Source organism: Pinus tabuliformis, chromosome 1_2, assembly GCF_031772625.1.
Source record: "Pinus tabuliformis cultivar Carrire ecotype Pingquan chromosome 1_2, CPIR1, whole genome shotgun sequence".
Taxonomy (NCBI): Eukaryota; Viridiplantae; Streptophyta; class Pinopsida; order Pinales; family Pinaceae; genus Pinus; species Pinus tabuliformis.
In genome coordinates, this window is record NC_142298.1 from 1,305,546,699 (window position 1) to 1,305,561,906 (window position 15,208).

Genomic DNA, 15,208 nt, shown 5'->3' on the forward strand with positions numbered 1-15,208 from the left:
AGGAAAGGAGAGGAGAAGAGAGGAGAAGAGAGGAGAGCTTGGAGGAGTGAAGAAGGAGGAGCTAGGAGAAGGAGGAGGAGCTTGGAGCAAGAGCTTGGAGGACTTCATCTACAAGAGCTAAAGAGGTAAGTTCAAACCCCAAACTCCCTTGTTTTTTTGAAAAAAAAATTGTATTTTTCTCCTCCCTCTCCTACTCTTTCCCATTGTTTCTACTTGCTCCTTTATTTACAGGTTGTCCACCACCTATATCCATATTCCAAGATGGTGTTCTTTTGGCTTCTATGTATCATTCCACTCTTGGTTTTAATGATGGCAAGGGTGAGGAATAGAGGGGAAGAGGAAGGGGATGAACTTGGTCCTAATAGTAGTGACCCAATGTATGATGAGGAGGAAGGGTTTGAAGAGGAAGGGGATGAACTTGAAGGGGACACTGAAGCACAAGATGGGAAAGGTACATCAAATCCCTTGTGGAACTATGTGACCAAACTTGAAGGGGAAAGGGTGGTGGATCTTACAAATTTTTGTGCCCTCATGGTTGTCATGGAGGAAAACCATATACGGGTTCATATACCCGTCTGAGGAGGCATCTTTGTGGGGTGCTGGAGAGTGATGAAAAAAAGGGTTCTGTGGGGGTAACCATTTGCCCAAACATTTCAAGTGAACAAAGACAAAAATACATCCAAATAGAGATGGCTGCACAACGAAAAAACAAGAAACAAAAAACTCATTCTGAATCAAGTGCAACCTCTAAATTTGGTAGTTGCCCATCTCCTCATGGTACTTTTGCAACCTCTGGAGGTAGAAAAACAATAGGGGATTTCCTTAATGTTGCTGGGAGGGATGATGTGGATGGAAAGATAGTCCGTTTTCTTTGTGCTTGCGGTGTACCATTCAATGTGCTTCGCTCTCCCTATTGGCATGAAATGGTAAAGGCCATCAATGAAGCCCCAAAAGGATACAAGGCCCCCAACTATGAGAAAGCTAGAACAGTGTTATTAGAAAGAGAAAAAGCTAAGGTTCAAAGAGCTTTGACACGTTTTACACATGAGTGGGTGGATTCTGGGGTGTCCATTGTATCAGATGGGTGGACAAATATTAAAAACCAACATTTGATAAATGTTCTTGGTGTTTCTTCTAGTGGTGCAGTATTTATTGCATCTCATGACTCCTCCTCCATCAGTGCAACTGCACAAAACATTGCAGATCTCCTATTGAAATCAATCAAAGATGTTGGTCCGAATAATGTGGTTCAAGTGATCACAGATAATGCAGCAAATTGTAAGTTAGCAGGAAAAATTATTGAGCGTACTCATCCACACATCTTTTGGTCTGGGTGCCTGGTTCACACATTGAACCTTTTGATGCATGATATTGTGAAACACAAAGATTGTGGGTGGATTGCTGAGGTTTACAGGAAAGGGAAGCAGCTCATTAAATTCATCACAGGGCATACAAGGGTAAACTACTTCTATGGCACTTACTCCAAGTTGCAATTGCTTAAAATTGCAAAGACAAGATTTGCTAGTTATTACCTCACCTTTAGGCGGCTAGTGAGGGTGAGACAAGCTTTAACTAATCTGGTGTGTGCTGAAACATGGGATGAAATTAACACTGACACAGATGGTGCTAATGAAGTCAAGGACACTGTTCTTGACAGTTACTTTTGGTCACAGGTTAAATATGTTTTGCAATTCACCAAACCAATTTATTACATGATCAAGTTTGCAGATTCAGATCGACCAGTAATTGGGGAGGTGTATGAGCAAATGGATAGCATGTTGGGGCAGATTAAAGACATTGTTGAGCCTAGAGATACCACCTTGTACAATTATATTCGTGAAGAGGTGGAAAACCGATGGGATATGCTAAATGTTCCATTGCATGCATTAGCATATGTTTTGACACCTAAATACTATCATCCATCATGGCTTTCAAAACCAGCACCTGGGGGGGGAAGCAGGAAAAAACCACACCAAGATAAAGAGGTTCACGAAAAATATATGGCTGCATTGAGTAGATTAATCCCTGATAATGAGGAGGCTGCATTGGTACGGAGACAGGTGAGCAACTATACGAGCAACACTGGTCCATTTGGGAGCATGCATGCAATTCAAGATCGAGAGCATTTTTCTGCTCTTGAGTGGTGGAACATGCATGGAGGGCCTACTCCACTTCTACAGAGTTTGGCATTGCGGGTGCTATCACAGGTGGTAAACACTTCTTCTGCAGAGAGGTGTTGGAGCTCTTATTCTTTCATCCACAGTGTTAAAAGGAACAGGTTGAATTTAGACCGGGCAGAGAGCTTGGTTTATGTTCATTACAACTTGCGATTGTTGTCCCATTACTGTGAAGATGCAAAGTCTAATAAAGACTTGTTGACTTGGGACAAGAATCCAGAGGAGCCCAATTTGGAGGATGGAGTGTTGCGACTAGAGCAATTAGAGGATTCTCTTATCCAGGTATGTCCATTGTGGTATGAATTTTCCAATTTTCCCTTATAAAGCATTTCTCTAATTCATGTTTTTAATTTTTTTGTTAACTAGTGTTTTTTTTTTGCATGAATTTTTTGAGCGATTCTAGGATGATGACACGGGTGTTGATATGCCACAACCCCCACCCCCATCTGGTCCCTTGGTTTCTAGGTTCCATGGTTCAACACCAACGGCAGGGGGTTCTTCTTCATCAGTTCCAGTGCCACGACTTACACAGGGACCATCTTCTTCATTGCCACCACGTGGAGGCCCGCCATCACGTTCTATTCGTGGTGGAAGGAGGAGAGATTAGTAGATATATTCACAATCTACTTCTTTTTGTCATAGATTACTCATTAGACTTGTAGACTTGTGAATTTGAATTTTGAACCTTTTTGGCTTGGCGGTGACCAAGTGACATATTTTGTAAACATTATTATTTGAATTTTGGACATGACAAATGTTGACAGTTGCTCACTTGCTAGATAAATCATAATATGCTCTATGTTTTATGTTTTATAATATGCTTAAATGTTTTATGTTTTATAATATGCTTAAAAATTTGATGTATGTTTGTAATAGCTAGAATATAGATGATTGTTGTACATACTAGTAACTACAATGGAATCATGGATGCCATATCTATCTTGATTTATGCAAAAATATGCATGTTTTCATGTCTTCTACAATTAATTTGGTATTTGGGATGTTTGTTTTGAGTATAAATGCAAAAAAATATAAAAATATATATATATATAGCAGACGCTTCCGTGGACGCTTCGCTTCCTAGATTTTTGGAAAATGACGCTTCCGCGCTTCCACTCCGCGCTTCCGCTTCGTGCAACATTGGTCCCTAGCATGCTTGTTGTTGCATGCTAGCTGTCCCTTGCATGCTAGCTATACCAATACATGCTTGTCCCTTGCATGTTGCTCTCTTTCGGAGACAGATGCTCCGACTTAAACCCCGGATAAACACTCCGGCAGTTCATGCTAGCTATACCAATACATGCTTGTCCCTTGCATGCTGCTCTCTTTCGGAGACAGATGCTCCGGCTTAAACCCCAGATAAACACTCTAGCATTTCTCGGCAGTTTCGGCTGTTCCAGGCAGTTCCAGCTTCTGCCCTCTGCGTTAGCTTTCCCCGTTGTTCCGACAATTCCCGATAGTTCCGGTTGTTCACGACAGTTCCGACTTTTGCATCCTGCGTCAGCTTTCCCAGCAGTTCTGGCTATTCCCTGCGGTTTCGGCTTTTGCTCTCTGCGTCAGCTTCCCGACAGTTCCGGTAGTTCCTGGCAGTTCTAGCTGTTCCTGGCAGTTCCGACTTCTACCCTTTTCGTCAGCTTCCCGACTGTTCTGGTAGTTCCCAGTAGTTCCGGTTGTCCCGACAGTTCTAGCAGTTCCGGCTTCTGCCCTCTGCGTCAGCGTTTGTGACAGTTCCGGTAGTTCCGACTTCTGCCCTCTGCGTTAGCTTTCCTGGCTGTTCCGGCTTCTGCCCTCTGCGTTAGCTTTTCTGGCAGTTCCGACTTCTATCCTCTAGATTAGGGCAGCCTTATCCCTTAGGATCTCTCCTCCTACTAAAACCCAAAGACAAGTAGAGAGGAAGAGATCCCAAGTGTGTTGAAATGACTTGAAAGCCACCTCTATTTATACTAAAACGTTGAGCACAATTGGGGTTTATTTGGTTGTTGGCCGACCTTGACAAATTGTCCCATAACACAAATAAATTCATATCTCCATTAATACTTATCGGAATCAGATGATCTTTAGATCAATCCTACACCTCTCGATGAAAGGGATCCAAGAAAAATATCAGCTTTCATTAATAAGATGACCCACATGGAGTTTGGCCCTAGTTGCCAATTTTAACGCTCCCTCTCAACTAAGGAGAACTCCATCCGCTGATCCATATGTCCGACTATACTATCTCTGCCATTAGTGCCCTGTACTACTCTACTTTGCTCTTTTCTATTGGGCTCTGCTCTGCTCTGCTGAACCATGAAGAATAAGAATTGATTGAGAATGTCTCATACCATTCTCTACTGACCCGAAGTCAGTTCCATATGAAGAGGGTATGTCATACCACTCTTACTGACATGAAGTCAGTTTCATTGATCCCAGATCAATATCACAAGAGAGTGTCTCAAACCACTCATACTGATCCTAGATCAATGGAGGTCATCCTAGCATAGGGAGTACGGTAGATACGACGATGCATCCATTGATAGTACTACTAATGGTCCCTAACCCAATTTCCCTTTCCCTACTGATTGATGAGATGAGAGGTACTTCCCATGAGTCCCAGAATACATGGGTAGGATGCTTCAACAGGAGAACTAATCATCTTGTCCATAGGAGAACGAATCATCTTGTCCCACAGTCACCACGGGAGAACTAATCATCTCGGCCCATGGGAGAACTAATCATCCTATTCCACAGTCGCCACGGGATATCACAGGGAAGGCTGAGCCATTCACCCTATACACAATGCACCATTAGGGGAGGGTGAGTTGCCCTATGGTCGCGTGTTGCTCCAGTAAGTACCCCAAGCCCCCTGGAGCTCCCAGAGCTCAATGCATGCAACATGCAAGACCCTTATAAGAAGGTCTCTCAACAACTCCAAGCTGTTCAGGAAAGTCAGAAATTTGAACTTTCCTTGGGGCTTTGACAAAAAGTCTGCGACCTGTACATCAGTCTCAATGCGATGGAGCCTCCTCGCTCGTCGAATTACCATATCCCAAATAAGGCAGTATCTGATGTCTATCTATTGGAGCAATCATCGAATATGGGATTCCTCAACAATTGAATCCCCCCTTGGTTGTTACAGAGGATCACAGTGGTATTCATCATGTGTACAAACAACTCACTGAAGAGCTTCCACAACCAGGCAACTTCATATGAGATCATACTTGTAGCTATGTATTCGGTCTCGGCAGTGCTTATAGCAACCGACTTCTGCTTCCTGCTCATCCATGATATCGAAGCAGAATCCAAAAAGAACCAGCACTAAGAAGTGCTCTAGTGATCCTCCACATTGCCTGCCCAGTCAGCATTCGAATAATCATGCAGCTTCATATTTTCGGTAGTGTATCTCAATCCATGAGAGATTGTGCCCCGAAGATATCTTAGAAGATTCTTGGTACCAATCCAGTGAGGCTCAATCAAACATGAGTTCACCATGCTAACTGCAAAACATATATCCAGACAGAAGTTCACCAAGAACATCAATGTGACTGAGTTTATGAAACTCAGAGGCATTTCCCAAATCTAGTCCGACATCACTACCATATAACCTCTGAAATTTAAGATCCCCGAGGTAGTCATGGGCTTGCAGTTTACTATTCCACATCCGGAATCCAACTCCCTCTTACTTCTGCAAATGAGAGGGTATGCACCTGTCAGAAATAGGTCGTCCTTAGAAGGTGCTGGTATGAGAGGTCTATCATCCACAACCTTCGAGCAATGGTTTGGATCAGTTTCACTCCTAGTGAATCTCAGCTTCATCAGACAGCTATCAGTCCTCTCATACTATGCCTGGGGTGTTTTTCTTCAAGCCATAGAGGGCTTTCTTCCACCTGTATACGTGAGATTCCCGATCATGAATCTCAAACTCCTCAAGTGGTTCCAAACCTGTGGACCTGCTACATGAGGGGAATGGTCCCCTTGTAAGATTTTCCTTTGGTACATCTCGGACATGTACCTTCATGCTCTTCTTGAATTCAGGCATCCCTGTCACCATCTGACTCACATCGGGTAGGGCCCCATAATAAGTAGACCTCTAGTGCTATAGATGAGATGTGACAACTGACATGGTCTCCAATGGACCATCTTGCAACTTGATACAAATTTCCAACCCTGAACCCATGAGTAAAAGCATCTTAAAAAATTCTATTTTCAAACATGTACCTTTTCATCGATGAATGCCACCCTGAAACCTTTGACTTCCATTGCTGAAATGGACACCAGGTTCTTCTTGCGATCAGGTACATAAAGAGATTCTCGTAAATGAATCGAGTTACCCTCATTCAATCTAGGGGTAACATTCCCTACACCCTTTCTGGGATAGGTGGCATCGGCTCCAAGTATAATCTCATGATTGTTTCCATCTCTACTAAATTAGAGAGATCACCCTTCTATTCGATGAAGTGCCTTGAAGCACTACAATCAATAAGCCAGATTCCCAAGAATCTGAAGGAGTGGGCCAATACAAGATAACGCTTCTTTATCTTATCAGAAACAACATTTGATTCTTCATACCTAGGGTTCCTTGCTTTCTTGAAGGGTCGCCTTTTTCCTTGATGATTTGCATGACCTGTCATTCCTTTGATCATTGAAGATGTCCCTGGAATGATTGTTATCTTCATCAAGTGATGTGTCCCTACCATTCAGACACTCCTTCGCATAATGGCCGAATTTATTACTACCAAGGCATCTGCCTTTCCTTCCACCCTTAGATCCAGACTTCCCATTGAAGTGATCTTTAGGTGGGCCATCAGAAGCTTCTATTGCACCATTCTGATAATATTCTCTGCTTCGACTTCACCCTTGGTGAATTTGAAGAGGGATGAGGAATCCATTAATCCTTTTGCCCTTTCCCAACTGTCTTTGGTGATTGCTTTTTCACTCTTGCTTGGGCTTTGTCTTCACCTCAACTCTGATACCATGTTAATTTTAGGTATGTTCTATGCTTAGAGCAAATTATTTCAATTTTCATAGTTAGCTCAATATCTTTTCCAGATTAGCAATCACATCAACATTAAAATAAACTGCAGATAGAACATAAGCGTCAATCGCAGAAGAGAAGCCAAGACGAGGACACAAGATGTGGCGCTAGCCAAGGACAAACCCCAATGTGGGGAAACCCTTGAATAGTTCTTCTTATATGTTCTTCAATAGTTTAGCAGAGAGAGAGAGATAGTACATTTACAACAGAAGTCAACACTTTGACTTATCTAGATAAGAGCATAGATCATCTCTAAGAAGATGATACATGAGATCAGTTGAAGACATGCTTCTTCAATTGACTCTCCAAGGTGACTCCTTCACCTATCGTTGTGCTGCATTTCATCATCATGCTGCACCTCACCGTGCTGCACCATGCTGCACCCATCATTATGCTGCGTCCCATCATGCTTCATTAATCATGACTGTACCCATCGTTGTACTGCATTATGTGCCATCACTGCACCATGTTGCCATACTGACCTATGTGCTGGTTGCACCTTGCTTGCTTGTTGTCCCTTGCATTCTTGTTGTCCTTAGCATGCTTGTTGTTGCATGCTAGATGTCCCTTGCATGCTAGGTGTATCAATACATACTTGTCCCTTGCACGCTGCTCTCCTTCGCAGACAAATGCTCCAGCTGAAATCCCGGATAAACACTTCGACAGTTCCGACTTCTGCCCTTTGCGTCAGCTTTCCCGATAGTTCTCGCTGTTCCAGGAAGTTTTGGCTTTTGTCCTTTGCATCAACTTTCTCGGCTGTTCTGGCAGTTCCCAATAGTTCCGGCTGTTCCTGGCAGTTCCTTCTTTTGCCCTCTGCATCAGCTTTCCCGACTGTTCTGGCAGTTCCCGACAGTTCCGGTTGTTCTCGGCAGTTCTGGCTTCTGCGCTCTGCGTCAACTTCCCGGCTGTTTCGACAGTTCCTGGCAGTTCTGGCTGATCCCGATAGTTCCGACTTCTACCCTCTGCGTCAGCTTCCCGACTGTTCCGATAGTTCCGGTTGTTCGCGGCAGTTCCTGCTTCAGCCCTCTGCGTCATCTTTCCCAACAGTTCCTATAGTTCCAGCTTCTGCCCTCTGCGTTAGCTTTCTTGACTGTTCGGCAGTTCCGACTTCTGCCCTCTGTGTTAGCTTTCCCGACAGTTCTGACTTTTGCCCTCTAGATTAGGGCAGCATTATCCCTTAGGTTCTCTCACCTACTAAAACCCAAAGACAAGTAGAGAGGAAGAGATCCCAGGTGCGTTGAAATGACTTGAAGGCCACCGCTGTTTATACTAAAACGTGGAGCACAAGTGGGGTTTATTTGGTTGCTGGCCGACCATGATGAATTGTCCCATAACACAAATAAATTCATCTCCATTAATACTTATCAGAATCAGATGATCTTAGGTCAATCCTACACCTCTTGATGAGAGGGATCCAAGAAAAATATCAGCATTCTAAGATGACCCACATGGAGTTTGGGACTAGTTGCCAATTTTAATAGTACTATTCCTCTTTCAGCTGACACTGGTTCTGCAATAACAATCTGCTGCAAAACCTTCTGTGTCTTGGTAGAGATTTTCCCAACGAAATCATTGAGCTGCTCCCTCTGCCTCTGAAATCACTCAAACTGGAAGGATTAAAATTTTCTACCCCTTTCTCCGAAAACTCAAATTTCCTCAAGCAACTTGCCTCTTGGCAAAAAGACTGCGCTGCCCTTGGGAATTTTGGCTTGCTGCCCTTACTGAGCAACGAAATTCCTCTCCTTCGTTTCTGGACTCTCCAACTAATCAATTGTGCTATGATAGAATGTGAAATTTTTATCTATTCCTGTAAGTGGAAATTATTGTTCTAAATCTAAATTTAATTATGGGGTTTATTTTCTACGACAAACAACGATTAAACCACAATTTTCACCATAAAAATACTGCGGAAAATAAAGTACTGAAAACCGAGAAATTCTAGACACACACAAGAGTTTTGACACAATTACTTTTAGACATTGTCCTCGGAAAAACCCAATGCGGGAAATCCAGTGCAGTGGATTAGGGTTTTATTATTATTCTTCAACAACAATTTTGAGTACAATACTTTAGATAAACAACTGGGAATCTAATCTGAGGAAAATACTGGCAAAATTATTGTGAGAATTTGCTCTCACCCCACAACTAATTTTTGCCTCCGAAATTACCTACCTAGCCTCTGCGCTGAGCCTCCTGCGTCACCCTTTGCACAAAACTTACACTGACCTTGTGAGAATTTCAGCCTTCCTTCCTTTGCCTCTTCCGGGGATTGGAAACCGTCCTCCCCGAACGCTGCTACCCTCCTATTCCACCTACTACTCACCCTCTGACTCTATCTTCTTTGCTGAGTTACTGTTGTTGAGAAAATCGAACTGCCGGGGCAACTGAGTATCTGCACTTGTGTATTCTCCATCACCACATCGACCTCCTTTTATAATCAAATGACCACCAACAGCCAAGATTAAAACTTAATCAATGGCTCGGATCATCTCTGGATCGATTTGTGTGAGTTTCTAGATAATTCTCACCTTATCTCAATTAACACTGGTTAATTAACCATAGTCCCTAAGTTTAGACTTAGGAAATATCTAAAAATTGGTTATTAATCTAGTTGAGAGTCTGAGACACTTCTAGGCAGAATTTCCATAAACGATTTCTAGGTGTTGGAGATTTCATGTATTCTAGCCTCTCCACCAAATTTTGTGGGTAGAACAAATCCTATGCTATAAAAACTAACAACTAGGAGCATCTCAATTTGTCTACAATCAACAAAATTTAGTCTTCTTCTATGGTTATGCATTATCTCTATTTGCATGATTGTAATATCTTCTGTTTGGTCTACCTCTAGCTCACTTGTAGCACAATGATTGAGATTTTGTACAGTTGGACAATAATGTGAGTTTTCTTTAGACTAATTTTTGTGATTTCTTCAAATCATCTTTTTCTAAATGTGCAAAAATACTTTGAGCCATATATGGTGGACAAATTGAAACTGCAGGAACTAGATTTAATAACAGCAAATCTGTCTTCTCTTTGACAGCGAGTGCGGATCACTTCAATGCTGTCATGCGCTTCATATTTGTTTAAAGGATTTGAACACAAGTGTGGTTCTTGTCTTCCCATATAAGTGCTCTGCTAACTCTATTCTTTTCTTAGCTTGTTCAATTGGGTCTTCAAGATCAGCTAGCATTTGTGGGACTTTACCAAAACAGGGCCATTTCGAAGCTCAAGAAAACTTGCTGTAATTGTTGCCTTTGCTATTGCGGCAGATCAAATGCCCATGCATTTTGAGAGGTAATCACTCGTTACACTCACAGACTTGGATTTGGCCTAGGCATACACTTCCTGCAGAGAAACTCACTCCCTTTGTTATAAAAGGCCAGAAAAGAGCTAGATTGGCTTTTTCTATACTGATGTAGCTGTCGAGATTTTCCTGAGCTGATTTGAACTCTTGACTTCTTTCCCTTGGTGAGGTTTTCCCCATTTTTGTAATTATGATACAAGCTATTATGTCCAATGTTATTAGAACCAGATCAGCCATCGAACTGATAGACCCCCCGGACCGGGAACCAATCAAAACCGGACTGGAATCAGTAGAAAAACCGGTTAACCAAAAACACAAAATATACAAATTAAAAATATATATATATATTCATATGCATCCATTTGAATCGAAACCATTCATACGCGAATAGACGAAAGTTCTCATTTATATAGCATGTAAGGATACACATAACCAAAATAACAGACAATGCAATGCATTTTTTAACCAAAAATATATCAAAAAACAGGCCGTAGATGGCCTATAGCATACAAAAGAAATCACGCTACAACAAATACCTATATATCATCCAAATCCTTGCATATATAGGGATCTTCATCGTCAATATCACCCTCTAAGCATTAAAATAAGATAGAAAATGCTTAGCATGTCAATTCTAGATTTTGTTTGACTGATGGGTACATTTTTAGTAGGATCATGATAGATGAGTTTGACAACCAGTGCCACTAACATCAAGGTAGATAGAGAGCTTGGTGTTCTTGATTGAATACTAGTTCCATACCCTCATACATGACAAAATTCTATGGAAATGTTGCAATTCCCCCAATCCTAGAACACTGAAAAACTGTTCAATCTGCTGAATTTTGAGTGTGATCTACAATTCTACTTTCTCCATACGAAATCCAATGATGGCAATGTTACATTATCATGAATTGTGTGGCAATATTAGTGCCACAGAATTGAATATTAGGCACAAACTGTGGGCTAAGAGAAATTTAAAAAAAAGAAGAAAAAAATGCATAACAGGGTCCACGTGCTGCATTGTACGCAGCTTTACTGAACCAGCTGGTTCAGTGAAAATGGTCGATTCAGTACTGAACCGGCCGGTTCCATTATAAAACCGGCCAAAAATGGTTTAGGAGCCCGGTCCAAACCAGTGCTGCCCTCCAACCAGTCAGACCGGCTGGTTCAGATCAGTTCGGTTCTGTTCCAATAACATTGATTATGTCACAGGCTCCACTTGGGCCCATGCACACTATTAAGCTCATGGAGAATGAACACGGTCCTTGGTTTTAGCATGCCTTCTTTATGACATCATGATGATAGCGAAATTGGGTAGATGGTTTTAAGCCATTTGTCCACGCCCCATCAAGTACTAAGACGGACAATTTTTCTAATTATTATTTTGTTATTTAATTACTATTCATACAAAGTTATTATGAAGAAGGTGGTTGACCATGGATACGATTCTTAATGTAGGTTCCACGCAACAAGTATCGAGCCTATAACATCCATATTAAAATTGAGTTTCAATCTTCATTCTCCTATATAATAACTCCATATAAGAAATGACTGAATTAGATACTTCCTATGAATGGTACTAGTCTGTAAACACTAATGCATTTTAATAAGAGATTTTCTTTTTAAACTCATCTACTTGTACTTATTTGTTATCTGACTCTTCATTTACAACAAACAGGATCACATGATGAATGAGGAGACCCAACAATTAAAAGTTCCTTATAGATACTATATTCTGCCATGTATTTTTCTGTTCTCTAGAAATGAGAAGCTTACAAGTTTGGTGTTTGAACTTTTGGAATCATCTGTATCAGAAGGTATTTTCTTTAAAAGTTCTTTTTGCTTTCTATTACAACCACATCCTATTGTAGACTTCTTTGTGCTGGGGCAACTAGTAATGTTTTTTTAACTTGATTGCAGGTTCTGAATCTCAATCCGAGCACTTAAAACATCTATGTGCAGTTTTGTGGGTTGTTATGCAAATTTATAATAATGAAAGTCTGCATTACAGACTTTCAGTTTGTGAGTCGTCAACTAAGACTATTTTAAAGAATATAAATGGATTTCAGGTAAGCTAGTTTGTAAGTTTCCCATTCAGTAATTGTTCATGATTGACATGTATTCTAGTATTATATAGTTATTTATCTCTGCGAACATGCTTTTATGCACTGCTCTGTTAGAGTTTAAGGCTTCAATAATGCAATAAAGTCATGTTTTATAAGAGACCAGTCATTAGGAATTAAGTTTAATAGGTGCCATTAACAATGTTATTAATAGAAGGTAATGATGTCATGGAACGCTGTAAAAGAGACAATGCTATTGTAAAAGTGCACACCACAGTTAATGAAATGACAGTTACATTTTTGCATATAACTCTTTTATGCTCATGGTCTATTTCATTCTATTGTTGGAAATACTGAAAAAGGGGCCTGGGAGGGGGGTGGAGGGTCGAGGGTGGTAACGGGGTCGTTGAATCAGTTTTTCTTTGAATTGTTAATTAGCCAGTTAAGATTTTTCTTTGATTAGAAGCACAATATACCAGAACACTGAAAAAATAAAAAATAATTTTATTAAAATAGAAAGTGAGGACTCGAATCCTCTTTAACATGTACAACATAACTCTCCAATTTCTTCAAGGCTCCAACCTTGAATGAGGACTCCAATTTTCAAATACCAGTCCGGGCTCCAACCTGGTCTTTCACAAGGCTCCAACCTTGTATGAGGACTCCAATCCTCAAATATCAATACAGGCTCCAACTTGGTCTCTCACAAGGCTCCAACCTCGAACCGCTTCAAAGACTTCAAACACTGCTTCAAAACATCATCCAAATGACATCAACACTGCTACAATAAATTTCTCTTCAAAGTGTTCCAAAGATCCTTCACACAGAGAGAGTGAGAAATTTAATGCTAAATTTCTCTCAGTGTTTCTTTCTTTATTTTTGTTGTCTGATATCTTGTACATGAATTACTGCTGAAGAATAATAAAGAAACCCTCATCTACTGCACCGGGTTTCCCAAGTTGGGTTTTTTCAAGGACGATTGTTCAAAAATAATTTTGTTAATGTGCTTATAAGTGTGCTAGCATTTCTTTAATTTTCCTTGCATTTATTATTCTACGGTATTTAATTTGTGAAGGCTGTAGTGTATTTATTTCGATATTTGTTGTAAGAAATTGCAAATAATTTGTTTAATTTATCTAACAAATAGAAGGGATAATATCAGTTACTGTAGTAGGATTCCAGACTTCGGAATTTTCACACCAAACAAGTGGGGCTTTGATCTTGGGTCAAATGGTAAACCCCTTCAAGAAGTGGGGCTGACCTGTCAAACTAGGGCTGACATGGACAGTTGGAAGCCAATTTATTTCTCCTTTGATTTTGATGATGAAAATACTGACCACAACTACAATTTCTGAACAACCTTTGCAGTCATTCTTGTAGTATGCTCTACAATCTCTATCTTTATGACTGAAATTATTACAAAAATAACAATGACCAGAGAACATCCTTATGCACTTGGATGAGTAGCATTCTCTTTATGATATTTTGAAGTTGTTCTACCTTGGAGGAGGCTTAGATCTTTGCTGATCCTTACTGCTACTTGCATTGTGTATGAATCCCTTGAGATCATCTGCATAGCTTCTTGGTGAAGTGATTCTTCCAAACACATATTGATTTCCTTTCTTCCTTTCACTAGGACTAAAGTTCTGAAGGATATAGATTTCAGGTTTTATCTTGCTTTTAGGTGACTTAGGGCTTTCATCATCTTTGCATGAAGTCCCACTTGTATAGCCAAGACCTAATTTGTAAAATGGTGATCTTTGACAATTGAGAATACCATCTAATATTTGAAAAAATATTCAAGTTCTTATTGAGCTTTTCAACTTCATTCCTCAAGGAACAATCTCTTCTTCAAGCCCTCACAATCTTCTTCTTTCTTCATTTGCTAAATCTTCATCATTTCTTCTAGCTGAACTTTCAAGGGGATGACTTCTTCCTTTGTATCATCAATGTCATGATTCTTTTCTTCAACATTTGCAATTTCTTCTTAAGTTCTTCATTTTATTTTCTCAATATATTTATTTCTTCTAGAGTAGCCATAAACTCTGCCTCAAGGTTTACTTCAACTTTTACTTCAATGTCTTTTTCATCTTCATTGTCTTTCATGTTTTTGGTGCCTTCATCTATTTCCTTTGATTCATGATCATCCTTGTGCTCTTGTTCCACATACTCTAGTTTTGGTTTAGTAGGCACAAAGCCAAATTCTCCATAGAGTTTTTGTAGTTTTTCCTAGAGTCTTTTAGCTGAAGAACATTGACCCACTTCACTTTTTATAGAATTTGATAGACTACTCAAGATTGCTTCCATTTCTTTTGTATTGTACTATTTTGACTCCTCTATCATTGTGGTTCTAGTAACTACTAATTCCCATACCTCATATCCTAGAGCCATCAAATAGTACTCTATTTTGTTGCTCGATGATACATAATTCATTCTGTTGAACAATGGAGGTTTTCCAGCCTGTTTTACTTCTGATTTCATGACTTAGAAGGAGATATCTTTAGAAGATTTGGAGCCTTTCCTTCTTCACTTTGACATTTTGTTCCTAAGATCTTACCTTCCAGCTGTTAGGTTGTGCTTAAAGGAACTTGCTATAAAACCAATTGTTGGAAATACTGAGAGGGGGAGCGAATTGGTATTTCTTTCAATG

General features: G+C 40.4%; 2 protein-coding genes across 3 annotated transcripts in view; both read left to right on the forward strand.

Moving 5' to 3' along the window:
• The window catches only part of LOC149211007 (uncharacterized), a 467,932-nt gene that overhangs the window by 417,560 nt on the left and 35,164 nt on the right, over nucleotides 1–15,208 (forward strand). For both annotated transcript variants that reach the window (XM_089396856.1, XM_089396857.1), the window contains exons 19-20: nucleotides 12,174–12,312; nucleotides 12,416–12,564. In XM_089396856.1, the coding sequence (XP_089252982.1) occupies nucleotides 12,174–12,312; nucleotides 12,416–12,564 (288 nt within the window). The remainder of the gene's footprint in view (nucleotides 1–12,173; nucleotides 12,313–12,415; nucleotides 12,565–15,208) is intronic.
• LOC149211009 (uncharacterized) lies at nucleotides 1,885–2,937 on the forward strand. The gene is made up of 2 exons (XM_089394515.1): nucleotides 1,885–2,459; nucleotides 2,581–2,937. Exons 1-2 carry the CDS (start codon nucleotides 2,001–2,003, stop codon nucleotides 2,782–2,784), a joined length of 663 nt encoding a protein of 220 aa, XP_089250641.1. The 5' UTR covers nucleotides 1,885–2,000; the 3' UTR covers nucleotides 2,785–2,937.

Excerpts from the sequence above, each read along its gene's own strand:
- LOC149211009 (XM_089394515.1), top strand. The coding sequence starts at position 2,001 with ATGGCTGCATTGAGTAGATTAATCCCTGATAATGAGGAGGCTGCATTG. Across the intron at positions 2,460-2,580 it reads TAGAGGATTCTCTTATCCAG|GATGATGACACGGGTGTTGA; the intron begins GTATGTCCATTG and ends GAGCGATTCTAG.